Raw genomic sequence first — 17,942 nt, 5'->3', positions numbered from 1 at the left:
GCACTACTACAGGGGTCCCCAAACTTTTTTCCTGTGAGGGCAAATTTAAACATGGAGTTTAAATTTGCCCTTTAAACTCCATGGCTTTGGTCAAATGGTTCAAGTTATCTTTTTCAAAACTTGTTTCAACAGTTTTTGAAAGGTCTGGCCTGAGATAACTTGTGTAACAGATTAAGGTTGTAGGTTATTGTTCCTATGGGATTGAGATCAGCCCTTTGTGAAGACCACTCCAAAAACATTGCCTTTGTTGTCACTACACCACTTTGTGACAAGTTTGTCAGTGTGCTTTGGGTCATTTTCCAGCTGGAGAACAAATCTGTGCCCAATCTGAAACGTGACCTAACAGATGTTTTGAGATGTTTCTTCAATCCATCTATCCATCCATTTTCTTACACCCTTGTTCCTTAGTGGGACTCGAAGAGGTGCTGGTGCCTATCTCCAGCTAACGTTCCGGGCGAGAGGCGGGGTTCACCCTGGACAGGTCGCCAGTCTGTCGCAGGGCAATGTTTCTTCAACATTCATACTTAATTTCCTTTCCTTATGAAGATGTTCTCAGGGTTGAAAGAGTTCCCTTGATTCCTCACGCTGTAGAAATAGTCATTATAGCGAAACACTTCAGCGTTAGCATCAGCAGGCATTTCCTTGAGTACATTTGCAATCAGAAATCTTTATTTTTGTGCTGCTCTTGAAGTAATTTTTTAAATTTCAGGCAGCAAGAGGAAAAAAGTTATTTCTTTTTCACACCGTATATGTAAAAGAAAAAGAAAGTCACCTTTTTTCACAAAGTGAAAAAGAGTGTGTAAAGTAACAGAGGAACATTTTATTTTTCCAGGCAGTACAAAGGGACAGAACAATTTCCCAGCATCATATATTGTAAGTACAATGCAAATATCATGTTTTAACTGCACAAATGCCATGTTTCTGATCATTCTTATCCAAATCCTATTAAAATGTTTTCTGAAAACTACATGTGGTGAAATATTTTAACAAGAAGAAAATTCTCAAAATCAGTAAAAAACGGTCTGAGAAACTTTTGATGACAACATCTGCTTTAGGTTGGTGTGTTTCTGCAGAAAACTGCACAGATTTCTTCACAGGTTCAGTTCAGACTTTATGCCCAGAAGGTAAAAGTAAGTTCTCCCAACAAATAATTACAGGCATCATGTGCAGTAGCGACTCATCTATATGCTACGATGGCGTACATATTAATATTTAATCTGAAAGACACAACTGCCCCACATTGTGTGTAAGGTATACACAGATTTTCTCCTTGTCCTCCCACATACCAAATCAGACAATGTGCTGAACTGGATGGAAATACAGTACCTCGGATTCTCTGCATATGCATTTTTCATATCCACACTGTATCAGGAAGTGATGCACTAAGCATAAAGAGGGTCTACCTGCTATGCTCCCCGAGGAGCAAACAACAAACTTTACTCGCATCAGGCCTTTATAAATATTCCTAGCGAGGCTGACCTGGTTACAAAATGCCCTTGAGGGGTGTAAATTAGCATCTGAATGCAGACACTACTGTAGCCAGTTGAAGACAGATGCAAGAGTACAGCAATGCCGCTGAGACTCCCTGTGTAGCTCGTAGTCAGGCCAGACAGAGCTCTCTGGACCGTGAGCGAGAGGCGAGCGCGGCGGCTGCGAGGGATTTGATTGGTAGCAAATTGGGCACAATTTAGCCCCAAACTTATTTGCGTTAGCCAGATTTTTAAATGTATTTTTATTCAGCCGATGGGAGATGAGAAGGACGGACAACAAAACAATGTAAAAGTTTTTTGACTGAAAATGTATTTATGTTTACTTAAAAAAAGTCTTAGTAAACGATCAGTGAAAGAAACCTTTTATTGGACATTACTAAAAACAAAACCTATAACTTTTAGTCAAAGGAAACATGGTGACCAGGGGTATGAATAATTTTGGGTTTTATTCTAATATTGTTTACAATTCAATTAAAGCAATAAAGTAATCTATTAAAGGAAAAAATATATATATATATAAAAGGCTGCAATAACTTTCCTAGATAAGTGTGTAAAGTAACAGAGGAACATTTTATTTTTCCAGGCAGTACAAAGGGACAGAACAATTTCCCAGCATCATATATTGTAAGTACTGGTCTTCAAAATTGATTGAAAGAAATGAGACAGAAAGTGGAGAGTGAGGCAGTCGAGAGACACTGACGGTATCATAAAAGGAGCTGAAAGAATTTTTAGTATTAGTTGTGTTCGACGTGTGACAACAAACTCCTGTAGCGCTAAAGACAGAAATATTTTGAACCAAAGAAAACATGCGGGCCCCAACATAAATAAAATCCTTTCTGTGACTCCATGCTATGGTGTGCTGAAAGCAAACCTCATTTCTTAAGAAAAAATTTGAAGTTATTTTTACTGCCCTTCCAACAGTCCATCACTGGTAGAAGACCAAACAGAGTAAAACACGGCGGTAGCCGAATCATGATGTGGGGTTTCCCTTCTTCAAATAAAACTGGGGTGTTGTCATGGTGACTGTAACAATTTTCAGTTCCATCTAGCAGTCATTTTTCACTGAAACATTTATTTGGTTGAATTGTACAGGATATATATCCCATTAAAGATGTGTAAAAAATGTTGTCTTTTTTTCAGTTTCTTTCATTATGTAAAAAACAGGGATTTTTACCAGGATGTGTTTTCTTCCAACAACGCATTTGAAAACAAGAACAGAGTCCATTGCCCAAAAAAATTAGAATATAGACCAGTCATGGTTAGGAGATGAAAAAAGAATGTATGAAGCTCTCTGAGAGTCCAATTATTCTCACTCCTACTATGTTTATTCCATGCAGCCTGTGGGATAGCAAGATTTGATTTGCAAGCTGTATTGCTGACCTAAACTACCTTACTGTGAGCATCATGGTGGGACCAGGTGGGTCAAGAACTTTTGATCAGAAGCAGGAACAGAAAATTTCATAGCGGAAGGTTTTTTTTCATGCCCTGTGGAAAACAGGGCATGAAAAAACTTGGCCATGTCAGCTATACTGCATCTTGATTTAAGGTAAGAAAGGCTGGAGAGATACAAAAGCTTAATGCAACCAGATGAATTAGAAAAGTGGCCCACCATTAAATTAAGGGCAAAAAAGTGAATATCATAAGATCACAAAAGGTATACGATAGTCTCTTGCTTGTGTTATTTAAATCTTCTGCTAGAAGGTAGTTATGTTTTCTGAATATTCATTTGGGCAACAACCACATTGGTGCTTTTAACTTTTCTCTTTCAGTAACAAACAAACCATAAAGCATTAATCTAAAAAAAAAAGGTGCCTGTAACACATAGCTATCTCTTTTCAGTTTTTCAACTGAAAAGGTTTATCAACTGTAAGATTACTACTGATTTCACTAAAACATGTAAAGTTATCAACAATTCATACCATACATAATGGTCATTAATTAGATTTACAGTATATGCATCCCATAGAGGTTTCCTTCCTGTATTACTTTTGAAATAGTTATGTTAAGGAGCCCACAAGTTGAATGTACCCCTTGCAAAAAATGACACTCGGGCTCAATGACTTGGTTTTAATTGTAAAACACTCCTGCCAGGTAATTTCTTTTGCAATCAACATTATAATTTTGATTGATGCCATTGTGCAACTTGTAAATGCACCAGACCAACATTGTGAAATTTTAAATATATCCTTGTAACTTTTCTGATGACCACAGAATGCTAAGGACTCAATAAATGGTTCAGGATGAAATGCCATACAAGCAGTGTTTTCTGCATTCAAGCTAAACCACCTTCACATTACCTCTAAAAAATAAGTCATAATCAACAGTTTCTTCCTTTTGTAAGTATGTATGTTGGTATGTATGTATGCATATATACTGTACGTACTTACCTAATAAGTAAGTACAAAACTTAAAGACAATATGTATGCATAACTAAGATTTAGTTGAGGTTCTCACTTCTCAGTAACCTTAAATTATACACATATTGCAACTTTTTTGAGGCTTCATGAACTGCAAAAAAAAAAATTTAAAGTGATGGTATAATAAAGGTTAAGAAGGAAAAAGTCATACCTCCTGCCAGAATCTGCTGCTCCAGTTCAGCCATCTGTTTCCTGTAGGCTCTCAGTGCTGCCTCCTTGAATGTGGGTCGAACACGCTTCTTGGGTGGCGTCTCCACCGGCTTCTCCTCTGGAACATTCTTGTTTTCATCCTCCTGTTGTTGTTGTTGTTGTTGTTCCTCTTTTTCAGAAACTTCAACAGCCTCCTCTGCTATTTCCTCTACCTCGTACAACTCTTCTGCACCCTCTTCCATCTCCTCTGTTACATCGTTATCCTCAGTCTCATCAGGCTCTTCAACATCCACATACTCAACCATTGCATCGTATTCAGCAGTGTCCTCGGTGAGTTGGTGGTCATAATCCTCACTGTACTCTTCTTCGTACTGATCATCCAAGCTGCAATCATACTCCAAAACTCGGGTTTCGTTACTTGCATCAAAATCACCCGGGGCCTCCAAATCCTGCGACGCCTCAAGATCCTGCGAGGCATCATTGTCTTGAGAGGGCTCAATGTCATCAGACACATCATAGTCCTGAGAAGTCTCACAATCCTGTGCAAGCTCGTCCGTGTCCTGGTTCTCGTTAACATTAGTCCTGTTTTCCAGATTAGCTAATACCTGCTCCATCACTTCAACGTAGTGAGTCTCACTGTCCACAGAGAGCTCTCCTGTTTCTGCACTTGTATTTTCCTCCTCCGCCTTGTTGAAGACAGGTTCCACACGAATATCCGGTTCTGTTGCAGCAGGGGAACTATTTGCAGTAGAAGTGGAGAGTGTTCGGAAACGCCCCATAAACGAGGAAGAAGAGTTTGTTTGTTCCTCTGGAGGAGCAGGGCTGCCTTGGGAGCCAGATTTCCAAACAACCTCCAGAGCAGACTTAGCTCTTTGGAGAGTGGATCCAAAGCCAAAGCCAAAGGACTTTTCACTTAGATCGATACTAAGTCTACTACTCCAGGTTTTTGGAACCTCCTCCACTTTTTCTGTTCGTATCTCACTCTGGCTACGGTACATACTTGAGGACTTGCTCGGGGCCTGGTGAAAGCTATGATTAACATCAAGTTCAGGGAATTTTTCACTGGCACCTGTTTTTGAGGGTTCCTTGGCAACATCTTTAGAAACTGATTTAGGTGCTACCAAGGGAACATCTGTTTTAGATACTTTAGAAGGCTCTTTGGGGGTCACCTTAGAGCTCTCTTTAGGAGCTATGTTTGAAACTTCCTTAGGTGGAATCTTAGAAACCTCCTGAGCGGGTACTGTAGTTATTTCATTAGGTGGCACTTTAGCCACCTCTTTTGGAACCTCTTTTGGGGGTGGTTTTAAAGCTTCTTTGGTAACTTCTTTAATAACAGCCTTTACACCCTCTTTAGAAATGACTTTCTGGGGTTCTTTAGCAATGACTTTGGGGGATTCCTTAGCAATGACTTTGGGGGATTCCTTAGCAATGACTTTGGGGGATTCCTTAGCAATGACTTTGGGGGATTCCTTAGCAATGACTTTGGGGGATTCCTTAGGAATGACTTTGGGGGATTCCTTAGGAATGACTTTAGGGGATTCTTTAGGGGACTCTCTAGGGGTTGAATCTGGAGTCAAGACAGGGGTATCAATTGGAGTTATTTTAGGGCTCTCTTTGGGTGACTCTTTAGGGCTTTCTCTAGGTGTGATTACAGGGCTGTCTTTTGAGATTGCTTTAGGAGTGACCTTAGCAGTTTCAATGGAACTTAACTTTGATGTGACTTTAGATACTTCCTTACCTATATCCTTACCTATAGGCTTAGTGGTTTCTTTGGGTATAAATTTAGAATTGTCTTTATGGACAACTTGAGAGCTTTCTTTAACAGCTGATTTTAATGTTTCTTTCTGTAATTCTTTAGGGGACGCTTTAGATGTCACTTTAGGTGAACCTTTAGCAGAAACCTTTGTGTTTTCTTTTGCCGATATTTTAGATGTCTCCTCTTTAGGAGTAGTGACTTTACTTGATTTGGGCGTCACTTTTGCTGCAGCTTTAGAGGCTTCTTTTGATGATATCTTTGTGCTTTCTTTTGCGATCACCTTACATCCTTCCCTCGACTGCCGGGAAGAAGTCTTGACAACTTCCCGTTCAGTGATGGGAGGAATAATATGGGTGGTGATAGGAGGTAAAGAAGCTTCTCTGTCAAGCATCATAAACTCCTCATCTCCTTCAAACTGCAAATCAACCTCCTGACACTTGGTAATGTTCTCTGGAAATCCAGGAATAGTTGATGGGTCAAAAGGGCTACTGACCTCTATTGAAGCTTCTAAGCCAGAGTCAGCTCCTTGCTCCAGATGATGCCAGTCTTTCCATGGTGAAAGATCACCTTGTAATGATACCTGTGAGCCACTGTAGTGGCTTCTATCCCCGGACATGCAGACAAGTCCATTGCTAACCCCACTATCAATAGTTTCAGTAGTCTCAACCTCATTATGTTCATATGTTTGACTATCATGAGGATGGCTGGGGCTAGCATACCAAGAGGAGGCCATGTCCTCTTGTTTTCTCTGCCACAGTTCTTGATCTGAGGAGGAGAGGAGGGAGCCACCATTTGCTCGTGTGAAGTATTGACTTTCTGAAAAATCTTCAGAGTACGACTGGCAAAGTTTTGAACAGTCAGACTCTGAACGACTAAGTTTTGGAGTTGAATAATCACTCTGAGAAAGCCATCCTGGTGTCATATCAGAGTAGTAAGCCTTTGCATGCTTGTCTGTGTCATAGTACGAGTCGTCAGCATAGTGGACTGTTCCTGAGTAGCCTGCTACGTCTCCTGACCTGTTGTGGTCATGGGACCGCCTTTTCTCTGATTTGGACTTGTGAACAGGCTTTGAAATAACCATTGCATATTTATTCCTGCTTAACTCATCCAGCTCTTTATCACTGTCCATTGAATCCCAGTCGTCACTTTCTACTACTTTCTCCTTTCCTGAGACTTTTATATCCATACTTTCATAAGTTTGAGAGGATGACATTGTTTTGTCTTTCCTGTCTTTTCCATCATTTGTTAAACTATCAGTAGATACTGTAATCCCTGTACCTTTGAGTTTGTAGCATTTCTTAAGGACTACGTCTCTGTCTTGGGGTGTTGCAAAAATGACAATAATAGGACGAGGCTTCGCATTAGAACATTCTCTTTGTTGCCCTAACCTGTGAGCGAGCTCAATTTTAATTGTTTTATGGGCATCTGTGAAACCCATTTTCTCTTTCAATATTTTGTATATTACACTCTCTGTCTTTTCTGATCTCTCTTCAGGAACATTGAGAAACCGCAAGGTTGAATTATTGGCCTGGTGGCTAATCTGTTTAATGTAGTCATGGATATCTCTTGTTTCCCTTCTTGACTGGACAAATCCTGATCTAAGCTGTTCAATTTCACTCTGAACTACCTCCACACTGCTGGAGATCTCATCAATTGAGCTCTTAAGGGCATTTACATGGCCACGAAGCTCAGATAGTTCAGTTTCTATCTGACTGATCCCCTGAAGCTCCTTAAAAATCATTTCCATTACATCCTGCGTCTGACTGATGCAACCTGTTGAGGAAGAGCCAGGCTCTAGGGTAGAGCTCTTTTGTTGTCGTCCAGCACGGTCCAGAGATTTGCTTCGTATACCCAGGGTTTTCCTCCAATTGCTCACGTCGGAGTCTGAGGAGACACATTCCTGGCTCTTTTTCCATTTCCTTAACTTGCGTAGAGCCCCCAGCCTAAGCGTATGTAAACTAGAGCGTTCCACCCGTTCCCCCTCCGAACTGCCATCAGAGGGAGCTAAACTGATGAGGCTCTTCCTGTTTCGTCTTACTGGCATAGTGTGTGATTTATGCTCATCTAGTCTCCGGACAGGTTTTGTCTCACTCAAGGAGTCAGAGTAACTGCTGTCAATCGAAAGAACCTCAGGAAAGATACTTTCATTATTATTTAGAAAAAGAGAACTTTTTGGGAGTCCATTTGCTATAGCTACACGATAGCTGAAAGTGGGTGACAACGATGAGCAGTCGTTCTTTCCGTCGTCCTCTTCAAGCGATATGTTACGTGCCGAAGAGCATTTGGAAATCTTTTTGACAGTTGTCTTTAAAGTGGTTGAGAGAGTTTGATTATGTGCTTGCAAATCAGCGGCTAATTTGGGCTCTTTATTTTCACTTCTTTCTTTCTTCTTAATTGGGTTTGCCAATTTCTTTGTAAACATTCCTTTGCAAATCTTTTCAATATAGAATAACACAGTCTTGATTAGCGCAGAAACCATGGATGGCAATCCTGTGGATTGTTTTTATCATCGGGTGAAAGAAGAGGTTGGCTTGTAATGGAGCATGGACGAGCCGAGCATATTCAGGCGCTGAATGACAGAACAGAAGCCCAGTTCACAATCACTATAACCACAGTTTGTCCAGAGGCTGAAAGACTTTTAAATCCAGTTGCCTTCCACAGGAAAAAGAACAGTTCTCTGTAGGACAAAAAAAAGAACAAAAGGAAAATGGTTCATGCAAGAGTAAACACAAAATTCCAACATATGTACATTTTTAAAACCCATTTATTACAGTTAGAGTTTGCAAGATGGTTTCTACTGATTGGAGCCTAAATCCAGTGTTAAAATCTAGTCAAGTCTTTTGCTTCAAGTCATTAAATCCATTAAATTTATTCAATCTATAACCTTTCTCCTGAATACAAATTCAAACTTTACTGTTTGCATAATTGAGAAACATTGTTGTTATGATATGCTAATGGTTGGAAAGAGTTGGAGCTTCCAATTTTAAAGCATCAGCGTAAAATAAAAAAGTTATTTTTTGATTTAAGCAGTATTTCCAAGAAACATAGTTGCATTTTTGTGCTATAAAGTGGCACTGTGTGCTTGGGAAATACATAAAACATCCTCTTTAAAAATCAACATACAAACACTGTTACCAACTGCACTGAAATATGCTTAAAATGTATGAAGAATGATATTTATCCAATAAAGAACAAAAATAAAAATGTATTTATTCTCAAAGAAAGACAGCAGAACATTAAGACAAGTAATAAATCAAAGTGCCTATTTCTTCTCTACCTCTGGTTTACAGTTTTGTTTTCTCTCTAAAACAGAGAGAGAAAATTTTAATGTTAGCAGACAATCATGTTCTAAATCTAAATGTAAACGCTTTGTTGTCAAGTCTGAACAGTAAACATGTTCCAGTGCTATAAATAACAACAGAATGTGCAAGGCACTGCGTAGGGAGTCAATGACAGGAAATGTTGACTTTCTGAATGAACAGGAAGTTTAAATAATCCAGAAGTTTTTTTGTGGTGGCAGAGCTAGCCTATCAGCAAGAGAGAAAGAAGTTGAAATTTAAAAAAGCAACATATTTAATTGGCAATACAGCGATTAGTTTGAATGTTATGTCACTACAGCTAGAATAAACATGTTTTTATTAACCGTTAACCGCCCATGGTCTGGAACGCAACATATGTATCCTTTCATAAGAGAATATGCACTTTAGGCTGATCATCTGTGCAGTCGGTAGCTTACAAACAATCGAGCTTTCAATCCTAATAATGCAAAATAAAGTTTGTATGCAACAGCATGATTCTAGGTCGTGTCTGCAGGGGAGTCCAAGTCAAGTCTCAAGTGTTTGCTTTGTCCACTCAAGTGTGACTCGAGTCCAAGTCTTTCCCCATTGTACCTGCAACACTCTTAAAATATATCATTTCCATTCATCAAAATTATTACCCTGTAATTTTAAATAACGGTATAACTGAGGAAAATGCCATGACCGAAATCCTTGTCACTGTCCCTCGTTGAGTGTTTGTTTTTTCCCCAAAAAACATACCGAATCATTTGAAGTGTGAAAAAAAATACTAATTTGCAGCTTTTTAAACTTTTCCTATAGTTAAATATTAAACACAATTTTGTACAAAATGCACTACACTCAAAATTAGATTTAAGCTGATTGGTTATATGCTAAAGGCACTTTAAAATTTAAAGTGAAAAACGTCATGCAGCGTTTAATCAAGTGTGTGTATGTGTCACTAAAGGTCAATACAGCCAGTGGCTACATTGATGTATTTAGCTTTAAGAGCAAGAAGCTGGCCAATCATTCTAATGGCTTCAGCGCAACAATACTGTTGTCAGTGTCTGCAGTACAGACAGCAACAATACGCTTTAATGTGAAAGTCTGAATTTGGTTTAATAAGGAATGTTTAAGGTGATATTTTAGATTTATACACTCAGACTTTTATTACATCCTTTTATTTTTAAGATCTTATATTAAACTTAAAAACATAGAAAAAAAGACGTTTGGATTTGACTTAAGACACAATGCACATTTATGTTTGCCACATACTGACTTGGAATGAAAGATGTGGGCGTCGTTACTAATTAAAGTGGTGATTCACTTACACTGTCGAACGCTCGATGTTCCAATTAGTTTAATTAGTACGGTTCAGCACCTACGCTTACAATATAGTTGAACAGAAGAGAAAATAACAATCTTTCAATACTTGGGAAAGAAAAAAAAAAAGAGGCATTGAGTCATGCATTTATTTAAGCTTCAGTCAGCTCCGGGTAGCTCTGAGAGGTGTGAGTGTTTTAGATTGCAACTGGTCAACTGAGTCAAAAAGAAAGAAAGAAAAGAGGGATGTTGTGTTGTTCAGAGGATCTGACAGCTGCTCTGCATTAGTTCTGGGCTTTAGAGCTTGATCTGTCTACAGTCTCATGACCACAGAGAGATGCTCACTTCAAATGAGCTGTGAAACGCAGCTTCACAGGTAGCTATTATTGTAGGGCTCAGAAGAAGGACGATGCATTAGCTGACAGAATGTAAAAATACTGGTTACTGGTTTATGTTCGGATTTTTTTTTCTTGTTTTTCGCATTCACTGCATGACAGACTGAATCCGGTATGAATTCATGTTTCTAAAACTCAGATAGATCTACAAGTAGTTTACTCAAGCTGTCGTCCAAATATTAACAAAGTCATTAAAGCCCTCCAGATAAACAATGCAAGTCAAATGTTGGCATCTATTGAGGATTTTATTTTATTTTTTTGCAAACCAAAATGAATGAATAAAAGCGTCCATAGTTGGTAGCAGGAGTTTCCTGACTCAGCTTACTTACTCACATACTGGCATATAGCCAGAGGCAGCCTTTCTGTAGCTGAAGGGTCATGATCCAAAACCGTCCACCCATGAGCAGCATATGTCCACAGATTGTCTCAACTGTTTCCATCAGAGCTCCTGGTGATCTCAAATTAATTGTATATTTGCGTGATAAACCTTTGACTTATATTGTGCAACATTAGCTAGACGGTGAAAGCAAACACGCAGGGGGGGGGGGAATGCATCGTGATGACGTTGATCCATTAGTATATTTGAAAATGCACATAAAATCTGACAGATTATTTATTTTTCTTGAAAGGGCTTCCAAGTTTGTGTAATTTTTTTGAAAGCTGCCAAAGAAAATGCTGATTTTTTACTTTTTTTTTTGCTGTTCTACAGTTACAGGCACAGTAGTTCCAATCTGCACAAAATATCAAACACTATGAAAGGAAGCCAAGAGATGGATTTTTTATTTTTATTTTATTTTTTACTTTCTTACACTAATAAGTTATGTTATTTTTCTTCTTATCAAACTGAATACCAGTAAGTTTAACTAATAAGTAAAATGTAAAACCTAAAAAAGAGAAAACAAAATAAATATTCTGTGATATTACAAGGTGATGCAACACACCATCTGCAAATGTTTTCTTTTTTCTTTTAGCAAAACAGAATAAATGATGTAGATAGATACGACAGCAAACATCTCGTTAAAACTGAATTTGGTATTAGGTCCTTCTGTCTCTTTCAATGTTATAAGGACGTAACAGTGGTTCTGGCCTTTAAATATCAAGGTTTAAAAACCAGGATGAGCTTCCTTCACAACGTCTCGCTAATTGAACATTTTTCGTCATGTTACAACCACAAACTACAAAGTATTTTTCTTGGATTTCATGTGATAAAACACAACAAAATAGTGTATAACGATGGAATGTAAAGAAAATGTGACTTGGACAACTAAAAACATCTGAACCCGGCCACCTTTACTCTGATAAAACCGATTAACATTATTCATCACCTGACAGGGATGACTTCTAAAGGCGATGAATCAGATCTTATTTAAAAACTCACTATCTGAACTTTTAAACATCTCAAGCACACCTGTTCAATCTGTCTTCTGAAAATGGACGAGTATGGCACCATCGAAAGACAACCCAAGTCATGTTCAAGTTCTGGTCTTCGAGAGTTACTTTTCAGAAACTTTTAGATGTGTCCCTTCTTTAACACACCTGAATCGAATGGCTCATCACTAGACCTATGAATGACCGGCTGATTCAAGGAACTCAACAACTTGAATCAGGAGTGTTGGAAAAAGGGATGCATCTAAAAGTTGCAGGAGAGTAGCTCTTGAGGACCTCTGACCTGGAGAGCCACTGGATATCAGGCGTTCTAACAAAATACCCGGCCCTTAAATCCTTACTTGAGATGCAGCGGATGGACAGACTGAAGCGATGTCACCTCTAGAGCTTTTATATGGAAGAGTCTGATCTAGAACTGGTCTGGAAATATAATTAATCTAGACTGCTGTTGCACGTAGAAGATGGCTTATGTTGATTTGAACAGCTAAAGATAATGTCGTCGATCTCAGGGACTTTGTGTTGTTGTCTAACCAATCTCCCCTCTGTGGGACAATAAAGGCTTTTCCTATTCTATTCTATACCTTTTCTATATACCTTTCATCTACGGCTGGACGATATGGCTAGAAAATATATCACGATTTCATATCAGTCAATATCGATTTGCTTTTTTTAAATTTCTGTTTTGAATAGCTTCCTTTTTTTTTCGGTGGCGAAAACCTTAAACTGCTGCTGCGCCGGCTACTCAATAGGTTGTTGCTAGGTAATGAAACAATGGATGAGTTAGTTGATGCCACCCAACTTGCTCAGCTGACCGAGAGCGGTGTCTTGACCGCTCTCGGTTTCTCGACCTACATCCCCCAGAATGCTGTGCAGGTTTGGTTTGGAGTTGAATATTCCATTGGGATGTATTATCTATTGATATCAATAACGTCTCTACCACGATATATATCGTTATTGAGTTATTGTCCAGTCCCACTTTCATCTTAAATGAGATCTCTGACAGTATGTGATTTTCACACTCTACTGTGAAGCTCCTAATATGCTTCACTTTGGTATGTGAGATTATGACTCTGACTGTGTCTGGACAAACTGATGAGAAAAAAAACTTTGTGTTTAACGAGTGGTGATCACCAATTGGGGGGCTACTTTTCACTTCGCACAGCCAACACCCAGACATCTGCATGTTAAGGTTTGACAAATGAAGCGTCCATCCTCCTCGTGAGCCAGAGTTGATGCTCAAATGACTTACTAATGCCCATGAGGTATTGCCTGTATCATCCCATTAGAGAGTAATGATGCAAGAATTAAGAAAGGGGAATGACAAATAACTGGATCCCCACATCCCCGGTCACGAGTATTTTAACATGAACCACCGTCGGATCTGCAGACACGCCTCTGTAGGACGACTCTGCAGCATATTTGGTTAAAAAGGAGAAACTTGAGCACAATTTGAGTAGATTCTCTTCTCGGCAGAACTCATTCGAAATCCTATCAGTGGAGATAAGTGGAAAGTGAAAATTGGTTTCCAGAGAATAAGTTGCAATAGTACAGCCTCAGCCCATCAGAGACTGTGGCTTTGTCTGCAATGTACATTAAATATTCTTTGTTCTTACATTCTAGAAAATCTCTCTGGGATTGAAATACAGAATGCTACATGTGCAACTGTGAATTAAAATTAAAAGGCATGATGTACTGTACCGTTCTGTACTAGGGGTTTCAAAAGTTAGGATTGAAAACAAGTCCTTCAGGTCATATTGGCCCTATGTGCTTACAGTAATTTTTAAGGAAACTCCAGTGTAGATAATCAATCAATGAGGTTTTCTCTAAACTGTTTGGAGCATAGAGTGCCACAGGGTTTCACCTTCCCCACCTGTTGCTGCACTTGCTAAAAAAAAAAAAAGCTCCTTTCCTTACAAAACAAGAAAAATGTAGATGTTCTGAAGAATTACAGTTGCTTAAAACAAGCTTACCCTTGATATGCCAGCAAAAGAAGCAAACAACTAACGCTACATTATTTAAAAAACACATTTGGCAAATTACAAGTGACTGCCTCAGCAGATAGCCTGATAAGTTAGCTAGTATTAGCTTTTCCTCCCAAAACTTCCTCTGTAAAGAGCAAAAAAATAGCAAAACGGGAAAACACTTATTGAAAATGACCACTAAATTTAGCAGGTGTTTAATCTTCAGCTTAGGTCTACACATTAAGATTAAAATAACCAATATATGTTAAAGGTAGCACTAAAAAAACTTGCTGTTTTTTTTAATTTTTTTTACACTCAAGTTACTATGTATCCTTTTCTCTGCTGTCACAAGATTATTGCTCATAACCAACACAGTTATCAGATTCTAGGTCACCGGACCGGCCACTCTGGTCGGCATTAAATGATAGGCATCTTCTTGGATTCATTTTTCACCAGCCTAACCTTTTTTCATAGCGGTCCTGACAGGTCAAGAGACGAGTGGCTCATGTGATGGAATAAATCTCGGGATTCTAGTGGCTCTCTGAAACCCTCTGTCCCGTTTCACCCTTTTCTGGGTTTGGACTAAGAGAAGCAGGAGACAAGGGGTTAGTAAAAGCACTCCCTGTGCATTTTTTTTCTCCTTTTTTTAAAAAAAGGATCTTGCATCAACATTCAGTTTCCCCCCCTCGTCTTCTCCTCTTGCAATCAGCAGTGCGCTCCACAGTTTAACACCTGTACAGCATGTACTATCACCGCCACTCCCCTTTGGAGCAAACAAAAAAGAAAAAAAAAAGAAAGAGTGTGAGTCGGAAGCATGCTAGCCTATTTCCACTCGCAGCAGCGTATGGCTGGTTGTGCGTCGACTGATGCGAACCCCCGAGTAAGAAAATTTAAGCTCATCCTGCTCCGAGCACTTGTGTGCTCCCGTGCTGTGGAGGACTGTTTGTTCCCATTTCCCTTCTGGCTGAGACAAGAGAGCTTTTCTGCAAACCTTTTAGAAATTGATGCATATAGATGAGACAAGATTACGTGTTACGTCATGTCTCCAGAGCATACGATTATGGATTATGGTCGAGTGTGGATGAGGAGGAGGTACAAAAAAAATAAATAAATGGAAAAATAATGTGGCTGTGTGCACGAATGTGCATCTGTGTTGTGCAGCCGTGCATGAAACACACATGTGCCACGCAGCCATGCCTCCTTGCATGACTGCTTTCACGCATGCATTTGCTTGCTGAAGAGCAGCATATACACCAAGTGGGAGCTGAGCAAGAGGAGGGTGTGTGCATCCTCAGATCATATTGCCCTCACGCCCATCCTTAGCTTCATTCTGCCTGAGTGGTCCATTTCCAAATAGAGGAATATCCGCCTGCAGCTTAGGAAGCAAGCCAGTAGCACAACAGATTGTCTCCCTCCATCCATCAGCATATTATTTCTTGGGCTGTCTTGACGAGATCGAGGGTAATTTGGTTCGGTGTGACACAAACAGCTTGATCACATGCGCCCGTGTTGTGGCCACGCTATGCAGAAGAAGCGGCGGCGTGGGGAGAGAGGTGGAAATTTTGTGAGATCGACAGTGTTTTTTTTTTTTTTTGTGGTTTTTTTGGGGGGGGCTTGGGGGGAGTGGGGGGGGGTGTACCAAGCTGTGCAAATCGGGGATAAAACTGCAACAGCTGGCACGGATATGAACGCCACCTCGCAATGTTGTATTTCTCACGTCGGCTGCGTCGACAGATGATGCCCGCATCCTTCTCAGATAACGTTTCATTAATGCACTCACAGGGCCACAGGGGGAGGGGGAGGGAAGCAACAAGAAGAAGAAGAAGAAGAAATACTACAAAGTCCAACCAGTCACAGGTCTCCCATTCACACCCCCCACCCCACCTCTAAACACAGCATGCAAAACGCGCATCCAGCGCCCCGGACGCGCTGCGCCGCCGCACATACCTGCCAAAATCTCCGCGCGGGACGCAAGCCGGAGTGAGCGAAGCGAGCCGTGTGGAGCCGATTCCCCTCTTTGAGCGAATGGTCGGCGCTTGGGAGAGAGCAGGAATGCTGGGGATGAGATGCGGGGAGGGAGGGGACAGAGCGGCTCGGTGGGTGCGCAGCTGGCTCTGCTAATACCAGAGCTCACAGCATCTCTCCGCGTCCGTCAGACATCACAGTCCCAAAGCGCCGCTCCTGCAAGGAAACGCGCGCGCACGCCTCTCTCTGTTTCTCTCTCTCTTTCTCTCTCTGCCCCCGCCGCCATGCCGGCATAGAGTACCCTCCGGTCTTTGGGTCCTTGTTGTAAAAACCCTGAGCCAATTTATGTTCTCCGCGACTGATACACACTCCTTTTCTCATTGACAGTGTCACCAGCCCGGGTGTGTGTATGGCGGGTGGCGGTGGCGCTGACGGTGGGGAGGACAGCGCTGCCGCCGCTGCTGCCGCTGCTGCCGCTGATGACTGGCTGGCCGGAGTCGGGCTCTGTTCTCCGGCGGGAGAGCATCACTCCGTCCCCCACTTTCTCGCTCGCTCGCTCGCTCGCTCCCCCTCTCTCTCTCGCCCTCTCAGTGGGTGCGTGAATGTACGCTTGTGTCTAGGTGTGTGCGCGTGCTCGAGTTGAGCTCAAATAGACCCGAATTCAAGATACACGCGAAAGAGAGAGAGAGAGAGAGAGAGAGAGAGAGAGAGAGAGAGAGAGAGAGAGAATGGTAATTTGGGGTTTTTAGAAATAGCACGTGAATGTGTAATTTCCTTCCACCTCTTCCGGGGGAAACCTTTGTAATGTAACATGTTAATGAACCCTGTAGAATGTTCACTAGCAAGATGGGGGTTCCTGCTGTTGTGGTTTTGTTTGTTTGTTTGTATTTTATGAGATTTTGCGCAAGTAATATCCATGTGCGATCCCAGCATGCCTATGGTGCAATCATGGGCATGACTAGGTGCAGTATCGCCACCGTGGGGCGGTAGAGAGGGGTAATTGGAATTAGTTGGAGAGTTTGTCCAATGCATTATAATTTTTATGCAGCAATGTTGAAAACGCTTTGGGAAATGTCAATATTTATTATTAATTTATTACTGTTACGCGCTTATGGCCACCCTCAAACGATACCAGCGTTTTTTTATTGTCACTTCCTAAAATATTGGCCTAAGTCATTTTTTGCCAAAAGTGCTTTTTGTTTGTTTGCTTGTTTTGACAAGAAATGACATGCTAATAACTATTATTATTTAAGGTTATTATTTAAGCAAGGCCAAGATTTGGGTTGAGTTGTATTTTGAAATAATGGACATTAAATTTTTATATTTAAAAAACAATGCTTTAACGTATCAAGTATGCTGTTGATAATCTCACTTTTAGGTTGTTGTTTTTTTTTATCATACTTAGATTTTAAGTTAAGTTATTGCTGAATCAAAATAAAATCCTTTTTTGTTGTTCCACGCAGTGGTTTTTTAATTTTTGTTTTATTTTATTTTGGTGGACCTATCATGCCATCCCTGACAAAATTTCCTATGAATTAATTATTTGCTAAAACCTTTTTCAATTAATTCAGTATTAAACCAATTGTTTTATGTATCTGCTTGTTAGGAATGATACACGAGAAACAACAAATACAAAGACTGTTACTCTATTTTTGTTCATGCAACCTTGACGTTAATGTGTAGAGTTGCCTAACTTTCAGTGAATTGTAATGTGCTTGCATGAAAGAAGTTTTATGCATCCAAAATAAATTGGTTGTGGCATCAAAACTGCCTAGATAAGAGCTCTGCATCTTCCTAAATCTGGAATTGGGAGCAGTCTATTAT

General features: G+C 40.2%; 1 protein-coding gene across 2 annotated transcripts in view; it reads right to left on the bottom strand.

Moving 5' to 3' along the window:
• unc13c (unc-13 homolog C (C. elegans)) overlaps window positions 1-16,705 on the bottom strand; it is a 168,491-nt gene extending 151,786 nt beyond the window's left edge. For both annotated transcript variants that reach the window (XM_008404760.3, XM_081605012.1), the window contains exons 1-2: window positions 16,101-16,705; window positions 4,059-8,490 (exon numbers count right to left, since the gene is read on the bottom strand). In XM_008404760.3, the coding sequence (XP_008402982.2) occupies window positions 4,059-8,292 (4,234 nt within the window). In that variant the 5' untranslated portion in view covers window positions 8,293-8,490; window positions 16,101-16,705. The remainder of the gene's footprint in view (window positions 1-4,058; window positions 8,491-16,100) is intronic.
• Between the last annotated feature and the right edge of the window lie 1,237 nt (window positions 16,706-17,942).

Source organism: Poecilia reticulata, chromosome 3 (assembly GCF_904066995.2).
Source record: "Poecilia reticulata chromosome 3, P_reticulata-male-v2, whole genome shotgun sequence".
Taxonomy (NCBI): Eukaryota; Metazoa; Chordata; class Actinopteri; order Cyprinodontiformes; family Poeciliidae; genus Poecilia; species Poecilia reticulata.
Note: the sequence above shows the minus strand (reverse complement) of the source record. Positions and strands in the feature narration are given on the sequence as shown.